The 12,536-nt window shown below is 42.4% G+C and overlaps 1 protein-coding gene across 1 annotated transcript in view; it reads right to left on the bottom strand.

Annotated features, from left to right (window-relative positions):
* LOC308093390 (zinc finger E-box-binding homeobox 1-like) overlaps positions 1-12,536 on the bottom strand; it is a gene marked incomplete at both ends in the record, with an annotated part of 85,312 nt that overhangs the window by 1,333 nt on the left and 71,443 nt on the right. Inside the window, 4 exons of the mRNA XM_080439726.1 lie at positions 1,806-3,583; positions 4,268-4,376; positions 9,971-10,173; positions 10,863-11,027. Coding sequence (XP_080295852.1) covers positions 1,806-3,583; positions 4,268-4,376; positions 9,971-10,173; positions 10,863-11,027 — 2,255 coding nt within the window. The remainder of the gene's footprint in view (positions 1-1,805; positions 3,584-4,267; positions 4,377-9,970; positions 10,174-10,862; positions 11,028-12,536) is intronic.

Below are 12,536 nucleotides of genomic sequence, written 5' to 3'. Positions count from 1 at the left end.
CTACTCCTTTAAAAGGTGAACATTTGCATATGTACAAGCTCACAGTGCGTCATGTTGTGCCAGGTTGTGAGCTTGTATATCGGCTATTTATGGGGAAGACAAAAAAACTAGTGAGCGTATAGACCCCTGGGACCCCTTTCAACAAAGTATATAGGGTTTAAGAGGTTAAAGCTACAATGGTAGCTTTAATTTCAAAAAGGTATATTGTCTTTCAAAGACAATATATTGTCTTATATTCGTTATATCCCTATGCATCGATTTGAAGACTTGTGAAAGTGAGCGATGATCTTAGTACCTGTCAGTTAGCGCTCATGCAGTTTCCTAAATATGATACTTATAGGTATTAGGACAATAGTTAGCAGAATAATTACTCAGATCACAAACTGATAAAACCATACACACTACGGAATCAATACTAGATCAATACTGCAACGCAGTATTGGACTGCAGCAACACAATAGCCAGGTGGGGACACCTGTGTCAACATATAAGGGGGTTTTCACACGACCAGACTACTCTACCTGACCCCGGCCCCTCCCCACCCTTTTTCTCTCAGAGTTTCTGGGAGAGAATCCAACTGCTGCTATTGTAATGTCCACAGCAGTCATGCACACAGGCGGCATTGGTTAACCTCACCCGGTCATCACACCAGCGGAGGTCTCTGGATGGAGACCAAATGATTTAGCCAGGACCCACTGAGTAAGTGTTGTGCTTTTCCACTCACAGCACTACTGTATTAAGTTTGTTTCATAAATGTACACGGTGTTCTCACGTGTTCTGAAGAAGGTCTTGTACCGAAAGCTCAAGTAATAAATACATCAATGGTGCATTACGGTGTTGCATGGAGTCTCTACTTCGATATGTAGTGTACGCATTACAATCCAGAGTGTTAGTTTTACTGAGAGTGTAGAAATGTCAGTTTTTCTCTTTTGTGTTTTTTGTTTCACAATGAAGGCTAATGTTTACATGCCGAGTGTATTTGTTCTTTTTGTTGCAGAAGGGTAAAACATGGCAGGCTATTAAGCAATGCAGCTGCAGCTAATAAAACATTATAATGGGTGTGCGAGATTTAGGTGTGCCCAGAGCTGTGGGCGTGCCAAGCACAGAATACTGTCATTCACACGCCTAAATCTAACACACCCATTATTAATTTGATTAGCTTCAGCTGTGTTGTTACATCATGGTGCACTATATGGTCAGCCTTTATGCAGCCTGCTGTGTTTTACCCTTCTGTAGTTTTTAACCTGAATCAGAAAGCATATTACATAATCAGCCTTGACAAGTAAGTATGTAAAGTAAGTGACAAGAATCATTATTTGATTTTTTTCCCCTTTCCTCCTAAATGTTATTTTATGCATATAGACTCACTAGCAGCACAGTTACATTGCTTTAAATCACAAAGGAAAGGCTGTCTTGGGAACTAAAGCCCACTCCTACTTTTATTTGTATTTTATTTTGTCCTTTGTATCATGATCTGAGAGAAATATTGTTAAACAAAAGTCCACAACCCTGGTCTAAACCTGATAGCATTTTCAGAATATCTTTATAAAGCGTGGGATAGGAGGAGAAGGGTGACTTATAATAGATTAACTTTCATTTTGATTAACTTTATATATTCTATGTGCAGGTCTATATGAATGTATGTACTGTATGTGTCTTGTTCAAAATCAGGTTGTATTATGAGTTGCTGGCTGGGTATACACTGGAATGTTTGTTTTTGTTTTAATTGATGCGTCTGATAATCCCATGTGATTGTTGTTCGGACACGTAAATAAAATATTCATTCATTCCTATTTCCTACAGACCTGGACCTTGTGTCCGTTCAGCACGACGGTCCTGGCGCCAGTGGTGCTGCCAGTGGTAGTGGTGTAGGTGTAGGTGAGCCTGGGGATGAGGATGGTGCGCTTGGTGCCGGTGCTGAGGGCGCTCAGGCACCCCACTGTGCCCTGCCCGGCAAGGGCCACCAGAGTGGGCAGCTGGGCCGCTGTGACGAGGCCGGTCTCCGGCGAGGTGACGTAGATGGTGCTACATTGGAGCTGGTCCTTTCTCAGGCAGGTCAGGTTGAGGGGCTTCTCCTGCTGTTTGGTTGGCGCTGGGGGCTTCTGGGCGTCGGATCCAGTCGGGGTCTGCTTGGGCAAGGACAGGTCCAGGGGTTCAGCTTGAGTGTCCCGGAGGTCTGGGTCTACTGGCTCACTTTTGACAATGAGAAGTGAGTTTAGTGGTGTTACGGATGTAATAGTAAGGGATTTGGCGGGTTTTTCTAGCTCTCCGTTCTGAGTTGCCGTTCCTTCCAGATCGGAAACTGCAGTCTTCTCAGACGCGGCAGCAGTGGAGTCCCCCCGGGGGCTCACTATGGCTTTCCCAGACTTCATCTTGGCAAACCACTTCCTGACAACCTCCACGGGAATACCGATGGAGTCTGAGATCTTGGCCAGCTCCTCCTTGCTCGGATTGGCGTTGGAGGCAAAGTACGTCTTGAGGAGGGAGAGGAGGTCGTCCATGGGTGGCTCCTCCAGGGTTACCCCCGCGTCATTCAGCAGAGCGGCGAACGAGGGGTCCAGGGCAGCCGAGTCCACCGCCTCCCCGTTGGCTGCTTTGCGGTGCTGGAGGAGGTGTAGAGCCTCCAGGCCGTCAGGACAGTCGTCACAGAGCAAACACGTGCTGGAGCTCTGTGCTTTCGGCGTCTCAGCAGCCTCGGGGTTTGCGGTCTGAACAGTCTCTGTGTCCGGCTGAGTCGCCAGCCCTGCCACTCCCGTCTCCGTTGTTCCAATGGGCTCGTACTCTCTGGGCTCTTTCTTGACGATGCTGAGGTCTGTGGGGAGCTTTTCCACCTCTGCAGCTGATGGCTGGACCCTTTCAGAGAGGATGGTGGCGGTCTTGGTAGTGGTGGGGGGAGCAGGGACAAGATCTTTTCGGAGGATCAGGGGGGCTGCGGTAGCGGAGGCGTTGGGGTTGACGCTGTAGTTGATGATGATCTTGGTCGTCCCGTCCTGGTCCACGAAGGCCGGCAGGCTGATGATCTGCTGCTGGGCCGGCTGGAGTATGATTCCCTGCTTGCCACCGTTGGCCGTGCCTAGCACCTGCCTCAGGATGTTTCCATCCATGGCCACTTTGAGAACGTTCTGCAGGTCGCTCAGGTTGATGCTGAACGGCGACACCAGACCTACGGTGGGCACCACCATGGCGATGCCTGGGGGCAGGCCCGTCGTGTGCGTCGGCACCGTCGCCGTGGCGATTGTTGTCTGTGCCACGCCCCCATTCACCACCCCATTGGTCAATGTTGTCACTGTTGGTGCTACCGTCACTGGCTTGCACACGTATTCCACAGGTTCTGACTTGATCTGGGTGACGGGGTGCTGTTTGACTTCGGGTTCCTCTTTCACGATCACGCGGGTGGGGGCCATGGTGCGGGCCATGGTGATGGGTGCAGGCGGGGCAGTGGGCGGTGCTGGTTTGATTTGCGGCCGGGAAACACCGTTGGTCGGTGCACTGGCCACACACTTCTTGCTGCTGATGTGGGAGCTATAGGAGCCTGAGTGGGAGAATCGCTTCTTACAGTTGGAGCATTCGTATGGCTTCTCTCCTGTGGAGAGTACAATGACAAATCAATCAGTCTGTGTTCAAATTGTTTTAATAAAAATGTGGTGCAGAATACAAATTAAACTGAAGTTTATAAATCGAAATAAAATTTGGCTGTGGCACAAAGTCACACACACACACACACACACACACACACACACACACACACACACACACACACACACACACACACACACACACACACACACACACACACACACACACACACACACACACACACACACACACACACACACACACACACACACACACACACACACACACAGCTGGCTGTTGTTCAGTAAATCACTTTCTGACAGTCAGCAAACTGTCAGTTTAATTACATGAATTTCCTGAAGCCAAAAACAATAATACCTAATCTCTTTTTATTTGCTTTAATAAAGTTATTTGTTTTGTAAAGCACCTTTGAATACCGTTGAATATGTATTATTATCATTATTCATAATAATAATAATACATTTGTGACATAGTTAGTTCAAGCGGTCTGTAGATTTGACAACTGTAATCAGAAAACAGAAATGAGAAAACATAAATTCTTAATGAAAGGAGGTGAACTAACTAACGGCTTGAGCAGAGACCTTGATTCTAGCATGCGAGCGCATGTACTGCATGTGTGCACGTGTGCTCCGTGGTTGCCAGAGCAGCATCCATTAATTAGTGTACTCACCGCTGTGGATGCGCAGGTGCTCCTTCAGGTGGTGCTTGTATTTGAAAGCCTTGGCACATTCGGTACACTTGAACTTACGGTTCCCGCCGGCTGTGGGAGCCACGTGGCGCTGGAGCACACAGAGAAAGAGAGAGTGATTAGAACATACCGGAAAAATCCACACGTTTGTGGCACTCACTTAAAGGGGATATTTCACTTTCAAACATGTTTGAGGTCATTTTAAAGTCTACTCAGGCTTTGGTGAGCACCCCAAAAGTTTTTAAGTTGCTTGATTCAATATTTAGATATTAGATATTAATATCTCTATATCATATATATCTGTATATATCAGACACGCCCCCTTCTATGAACCCATTGTAAATTAAAACTTCATTTTAACCATGTTAGTTTCATTGGAAACACCCATCCTTGGTTCTGGTGATTGATATTGGCCTTCTAATACGCAAGTGTTTTTTCAATTACTTTCTTCATTTATTTGTCATGATTTGAAAAAAAAAAAGTAATTGAAAAAACACATATACGCTCACGTATAAGAAGGTCAACATCAGTCACCAGAACCAAGGAAGGGTGTTTTCAATGAATCTAACATGGAGTTCGAAGTTACATTGGGTTTGAATAGGAAGGGGGCGTGTCTGAATATCAAATATCTAAATATTGAATCAATCAACTTAAAAACTGGGGTGCACACGAAAGCCTGAGTAGACGTTAAAATGACCCCAGACATGTTTGAAAGTGAAAAATCCCTTTAAGCCCTATTTTTTTTTATCTACAGGCTCACAACGCATCGTATCGTGACATGTTGTGAGCTTGTAGATCTGCTATTTTCACTATTTGTATTTTTGAAAAGTTTTGATAATTGTTTGAGGAGATTTCAGAACATTTTGGAAAAAATATTTCCCCCCTCGCTCAGCAACGTGTGGAAGTGCAAGACACTTGACCCCTAACTGCTGTGTGGGCAGCACTCAGCTGGGTGAAGCTGAAAACTGAAGTTCCCCCGTGGGATGTGATAGGTATATAAAATAAATAATGTAGTCAATTGAAACAATTATCATCCTCACTATTCACTATTCACTATTCACTATATTGACTGAAGCGCACAGAGCCCGGCCAACAGTTCCTACATGTACCAGAATGCATTGAGTGCAAGCCTCTGGCGTCTGACCCATAAAAAAAATGCATCCCAGACCTGCTCAGTGGGTGGTTGCCGGCAGGTACAAAAGTTAATAATGTAGCACCTTCTACGTGATAATACCTTACCCTCAGTTATGGACCATAAATCTAGGTTCAGAAGTAGGGAGGTAAGTAAACAATAACACTAGAGACCAGACCATAAGTAGAAAAAAGAAAGATATGCCGTGTCTTATAAAACACAAACACCACGAAATATGATAACGCATGATCCTGTCTGGAATGTAAAACCCCCTTTTTAGAAGAGCTTTTGTCAGCTTAACTCTAGGTTTAGCTTAGAGTCCTAGGTCTAGTTAAATGTCTAGGTGCACCTGGGGGTTTACTTTAGATCTAATCTAAGAACATTAGTGGCCTACCAGCAACCCGTATTCAACCTTCAGTAACACAGTACTCAATGTTAAAGCAAACTATAATGATACTTGACCATGTGTCATTATAAAATGCTTTATAAAGTGTTATCAACATGGTTATAAAGCATTATGAGTACTTGAGTACTTGAGTAATTATGTAAGCATATTATAATGCATGTAATGCATATCAATTTTTAAAAATAAACAAAACACCCAAAACACAATCACAGCGCCTCAATTTCCCAATCTCACTAAACCCACAGTGTAGCCCCTCAGGTGAATGGAATATGTGTGAGTCCCACCACCACTACTACTACTTATGGTGCAGGACTCAATAGTGAATGTGAATGTACAGTCCTACCACACTAGTAGTGTAGCAAACTGATTGAATATAGATATCCGCTGTCCAAGGAAAAGCAAAATCTCTGCATTGCAAATCTCCACGATGTCTGGTGGCTTCTTTATGGACTGGAATGAATAAACCCTCCAAAAACACCTGGCCAATTCTTTTCTTCAGAAAACCCCCCCAATCCGTCCACAAGGGTGACAGGTGAGTGAGCAGATTAATCTTCAGTTTTCACCTCGGTGGTTTACTTACTAAGTTAGGACTTTGACCACTAAGTCTAGGTTGATAACTAACTTGATAAGTATGCAGTTTTTTCTCTCTCCTCTGTCTGGATCACATGTGCTCTCTCTCTCTCTCTCTTTCTCCAGAGCAAACCTTTCCAACAAGGAAGTAGCATGGAGGTGAGGGGCGGAACTAAGCGTTTACTCTAGCTTCTAATAGGCTTAGAGCAGTTTTGCCACTAGCTTTTAACTGGCTTGGAGGAGTCTGTCTGTTTATTAACTTCTGGACACACATTGGTTTAAAAAGCTAGAGCGATAAAACTATATATATATATGCACTATAGGTATAGATTATTGACACAGTGTTTTTTTATAACTTATTTTATTTGGGTTACATTAGGTATTTTAGATATTAATTCTACACGAAACAAAACAACTTGATTGCTTGATTTGTATTACTTTAGAGCGGAATAAACCATGTAATTGTATTGTGCATGGTTGCAATGATGACACGGGGAAGACAAAACAGAGTAGCATATTTCACAGATTTCCAACCGTGGAAGGAATGACAATAAACAACGCCAACGATGACAAGAACATGACATGACTCGTTTGACTTGTTGCATATCCAGTACATAGGTATTTCACGCTGGCTGACTCCATGCGATACGGCACCAAAACAATGTTGAACCATCCGTTTTTGGAAAGCGATGACAAGGATGAGCCCCAGGAGAAATGAGGTCGAATAAAAGGTAAGCTATTTTTGTGTCCACAATTTGCTCGCTGTAATGTTAGCTTCTTATCTCTGCTGTAATAGCACAGACCCAGTGCTCTATACACTGTGGGACTGAAACACAAACACCCTTTGGCGCCTTCCAGAGGTAAGGTTTCTCTTCTTGACCTTCTTGACTGAAGGTAATTACAAATATTTGCCCTTAGCGCAGACAGAGTGAAATGTGATGTGTTGTTGTTGGGTTGACATTATCATGGTGCCTAACAGTGGTGGAAAAAGTACTCAAATGTTGTACTCAAGTAAAAGTATCAATACTGCAACGCAGAGGTACTCTGTTACAATTAAAAGTCCGGAATTCAAAATTTACTTGAGTAAAAGTACAAAAGTATTGGTATCAAAATATACTTAAAGTACCAAAAGTAAAAGTACTAAAATGTTTGAAAATAGCAGATCTCAGCTCTCAGCTCACAACGCAACTTTTCAAATAGCCTAGGTATAAAATAGGGCTAAATTGGTTAATGTATGTCTTATAATGTAATACTTTATATCTGCAACTAGTAACTAAAGTTTTCAAATAATTGTAGTGGAGTAAAAGTACAATATTTGCCTCTGAGATTTAGTGGAGTAGAAGTAAAAGTGCAGAAGATTGGAAATACTCCAGTAAAGTAAAAAAATACCTCAAAATTGTACTTAAGTACAGTACTTGTGTAAATGTTACTTTACACCACTGCATAAAGCTCGGCAGCCCTTTGTCGATAACATCGTGCTCCAGCCCCCCTCAGATCCAGACTGAATGTGTGTGTGATGGCGGTAGGGGCCGTCCTGAGGTGAGATAACCCCTGGGTGCGCACCTGGTCGCCCCTTACTGATTAACTAGCACTGATAAAAGACTGGAAAGCTTCCTTGTTCATACTTAGCTGTTCTGATTTATTTATGTTGTTGTTGTTATCATTATTCTGTTAAAGCTGCACAATGTAATTTTCCTGTTCTACCCCGGATTTAAACCCGGTTTCCTGCCTGCCTGCCTGCTGCCTTGCTCAGGGGATAAATCGAATCTTCGTGTCAGATCCTGTGTCTAGGTGAGACATGAACTTTGACACGATCTAAATGTCTCAATAGAAGAACAGGGAGACAAATACTCTACCTTACAGATTGGAATTTTTTTTTTACATAGTGCCGCTTTAAGAATACATAATTGTTTGTATTTATTTATGTATTACTGTGTGCCTATTTCACCCGTGCAATCCAGGCAAAGCTAGTAACAGCCTCTGCAGTCTAATGTATTGCTACCATGCATGCTCTGCTCTATTCAAAATCAGTTTGACCAGCAAAATAGTGAATGTACCTGGTGAATTGTGGAATAGACCAACAGTTTTGTAGGCTAAAAAAACAGGTTCCAGTCATTTCAATTACTGTACTCGTTCACCATGTGCTCTCACTGTGGCTTACTCACTGAGTAAATGGACTCTTCTGGAGTCCATTTGGTTACAGAAATACTCGCTCAGATTTAAATTAAAGTCCCAGTCCACACATGTCCCATGGTGTGGATTAAATCCTCAGAAAAATAACATCTCTGTTCAATAAATGTAAATGTAAAATTTAAACACTCCTAAAGGAGCTTTACAGTACCTTTTTCTTTGCACTGTCTTTGCACTAATTTAGTATTCCATATCCTTTGAAGCATGCATATTTGATCCTGCAGAATTTGGGTACATCCAAGAGTATGCACAGCACATTCAAAGCACTGCAAGAGTGACTTCCTCATTGTCTGGACACATGGTGGTGTCAGGTGACAGGGGAGGGCTTGTTTTGTGTCACTCAGGTGTCAGGTGTCGGGGGAAGTGCTTGTTTTGTTTCACTCAATGTCCCTGCATTCTTGAGGCTCCCTCTGACCAGTGACGGCCCCCCCCCTCCCCACAAACCCAATTGTTATGAAAAATATTTATGGAATAAATAAATAAAATATATATAAATATGTGAAAGACAATTGATTGACTTCTATGTAAACCATACTATAAAACCATACTTTTTATTTATTTATGATCATTGAATCTCATTTGTCGTATTAGTATTATTCATTGTTGTTTGTTGCCAAAATGCATTTGCCCCTGCTCTAAAAAAGCCAGCCCCCCCCCCCCCATAGCCCCCCAAGTAACAATTCTCTGGAGCTGTCACTGCCTCACGTGCAAACATTACTCAAGACTGGTAAACCAGTCTGAGTGTCTGTCGCTGTTGTCTGTCACAACATTCATTGATTGATTGATTGATTGATTGATTGATTGATTGATTGATTGGTTTGTGTTAAAAATGCACATACATGACCATGTACATATCTGTCAAAAGGATAAAACACAAAGAAACCTTGAGAGCATATCCTTTCCATTGTGGTCCTTTGAGTGCAAATGTGTGTGTAAACTGAGTGCCATATGTTTGGGGCGCGTATTAGATCAATCAATCAATCAAAACTTTATTAAGGACACATGGTCCATAGCAACTGTTGAGATTTCAACATATTAGACAAGGAAAATAGCAAAGAACGACATGGTTACTGTAAATGGAACCGGTTTTAACTCAACTAATTGAAGACTATCACTGTATGTCCGGAAGCTTCTATTCAGCCAGCTCTTTAAGGTGATAGACACGTGTTCTAAACCAGTGGTTCCCAATTTCTTTAGTTCAAGACCAAAAACTCGTGACCCATAAAAATGTATCCGTGACCCAAACATGGGTCCCGAGTCCAGTCTAAACTGACCATTCACACAATGTATCTGGTAACAAGAAAACACCCACTGGCAGGATGGCAGTGTGGGTGTGGGGGTGCTAAATGCCTAAATTGTAAATTGTTCCCTGTCCTGTCGTGTGTACCTGCTCCTGCGTGTTCTTGTGGTGACTCATGTGTCTCTCCAGTTGCGAGCGATAGGTGAAGGTGTAGCTGCAGTGGGAGCAGCTGAAGTTGTCCTCGCTGGTCTCGTGGCGGTACTTGATGTGCTCCTTCAGCGAGGCGTTGCGCTTGTAGCCGCGGGAGCAGTACGGGCAGGTGTGCAACTGGGAGAAGGAATCCGGAGTGCCTGGGGGGAGGCAAGAGGACATGTGGAGATGCAATGTGGCATTACTTGTATTATAATATAAAGAGTTTGATATGTGTATATGTGATATGTGACACATTTAATGATTTGTAAAAATACAGAGCGATGTATGGTACAGTGATGATGATAATGTGTATGTAGTAATATATGTAAGGTAATATGTATAATATGTAGAGGGATAAGTAGAGTGATATTAGGCAAATACAAGCAAAACTTATTAGCCCAACAAACATACAAGCAAATACACTCATTTATTAACACAGACAGTGTGACATCTGAAATTAATGTTGTTTTTTAGAGTTGTTACGATATACTGATACCAGTATCGGACCTGCCTCCGATACTTTCTAAAATGCTGCATCCAGTATCGATCGGCCTATGAACCGATCCGATATCACATGATAGTTAATTTACGCTAAACAATTTGTTTGGAATGATTTATTCATGGATGTATTTATTTATGTTATTTTTCATTTATGACTGTCAAACTAAATAAAATAAAGTTTTATGGCATTCATTCTCTGTATGTAGTTTTTGATGTTTTACAAAAGCTTTTAACGTGAGCCAGGCCATACAACAATAAAAGCAATCATATCACATAATACAGGGTTAGTAGTTGAGGTATCGGAATTGGAAGCCAGAACATGTTTAGCGGGTTTGTTTGTAGATACCATTTTCATCAGAGCCTCCTCTCTCCTCGGGAGCCTCCGGGTAGATGATGGCTGTGTCTCCCTGTTGGAGAATCTCCTCTACCAGTGCGTCCTTAACCTCTTCCTCCTCCTCCTCTTCCTCTTCCTCCTCTTCCTCCTCGCCCTCTGACACACACTCTTTTTTCACTGAAACACACACAGACGGATGCACATTAAAAAACAAGGGAGCAAATGTGCATGGAGGTTTCAAAATAAACCTCTATGCTGATTGCTGAAGACTTTCTGGTGTGGGGATCATATATCATCCAAGCGAAATTGGGTGCACAGCACACACACATACACACACACACACACACACACATACACACCATCCAAGCACAATGGTTAGAATTTCTTTGCCAGTATCTAAGTTGGGTTTCAATATAAAATGTAGACTGAAAGACAAGTGAATTAACCCAAGTGATTTAAATGAAGCAGCTGCGAGTTGATACACATTGCAAGAACATACCACTAGAGGGCACCCCAGGGCAGTTCATGGTTTTCTGTGATAACCATTCCCCAATCGATAAAGTACCCAAAGTATGCTATTTATTTGAATGGGTTTAACTGTGACATGTACTGGGAGATATAGCTTACGGTAGTGAGTGGGCTAATGTTTACCACAGTTAGTACTGATAGGTTTTGATAGGTTGATACTTTGATAGGTTAATACTGAGGCATTCTAATGAGTGCCACAATCTTCTGCTAAACAACAGAAAAAACAACAGCATCTCTATAAAAGTATCACTCTGCCTTATGTACCCAGCTTATTATACCTGTAACCTAGCAACGGCTGCCAGCTGTCAAGAAAGAACAACGGAACATTAACCATTATCAGTTTGCTACTGGGCGAAAATTAATCATGGCGACGTTGCCATACCTGTTGGGTTTGAACAAATTAGTTTTGATTTAATTTTTGATCACAATTAATGTGCCTTAAACTGATGAGCAGCCTGCTTCAAAAAATACCCCCAAATGGCCCAATTAAGATTTTATCCCTCCTTCAAACTGGATGTGCTACAAAGGGAGAGGGAAAGGTTTCGTGTCATTAAATATTGATAGTAAAACTGTAGTATAATCGCATTAATACACCGTCGTAAGGTTGTGCTATACTGTGAAATATTGCCACTGGTGTGCTGCACTCGCCCCAACGACCGCAGGACAGCAGTGACAATATTTCACAGCAGCACTCCCTCTGATGTATAATCGCATAAGTACGGTACGGTACGGTACGGTACGGTACGGTACGGTACGGTACGGTACGGTACGGTACGGTATGGTCGATAGTATGTATGTCATGTATGTCAGCAATTCTCAACCTGTGGGCCGGGGCCCACTGTTGTGCCATGAGGGTATTGCAAGTGAGCCCCCAATTAATTGGCAAAAACAGTACAATTGTAATGATAATATAACATTAATATAAAAGATTATATGCAAAGAAAATTACATGTTATTGTTTTACTTTAAAACCTTGAAAATGGTTTTCATTGTGACACCGATATTAGTTCCATTGATCCAAGTCAGAGCACAGTAGATTACTTGATGATGACCATTAAAATAAACATGCCCCCCCCATAACGATATGTTTAAGTGCTACACTGAAATGACTTCCTTTGCTTTAATACCGCGTCATTCTCTGAAACGAGGTGGACACGG

Source organism: Gymnoscopelus braueri, assembly GCF_963280865.1.
Source record: "Gymnoscopelus braueri genome assembly, chromosome: 10".
Taxonomy (NCBI): Eukaryota; Metazoa; Chordata; class Actinopteri; order Myctophiformes; family Myctophidae; genus Gymnoscopelus; species Gymnoscopelus braueri.
Note: the sequence above shows the minus strand (reverse complement) of the source record. Positions and strands in the feature narration are given on the sequence as shown.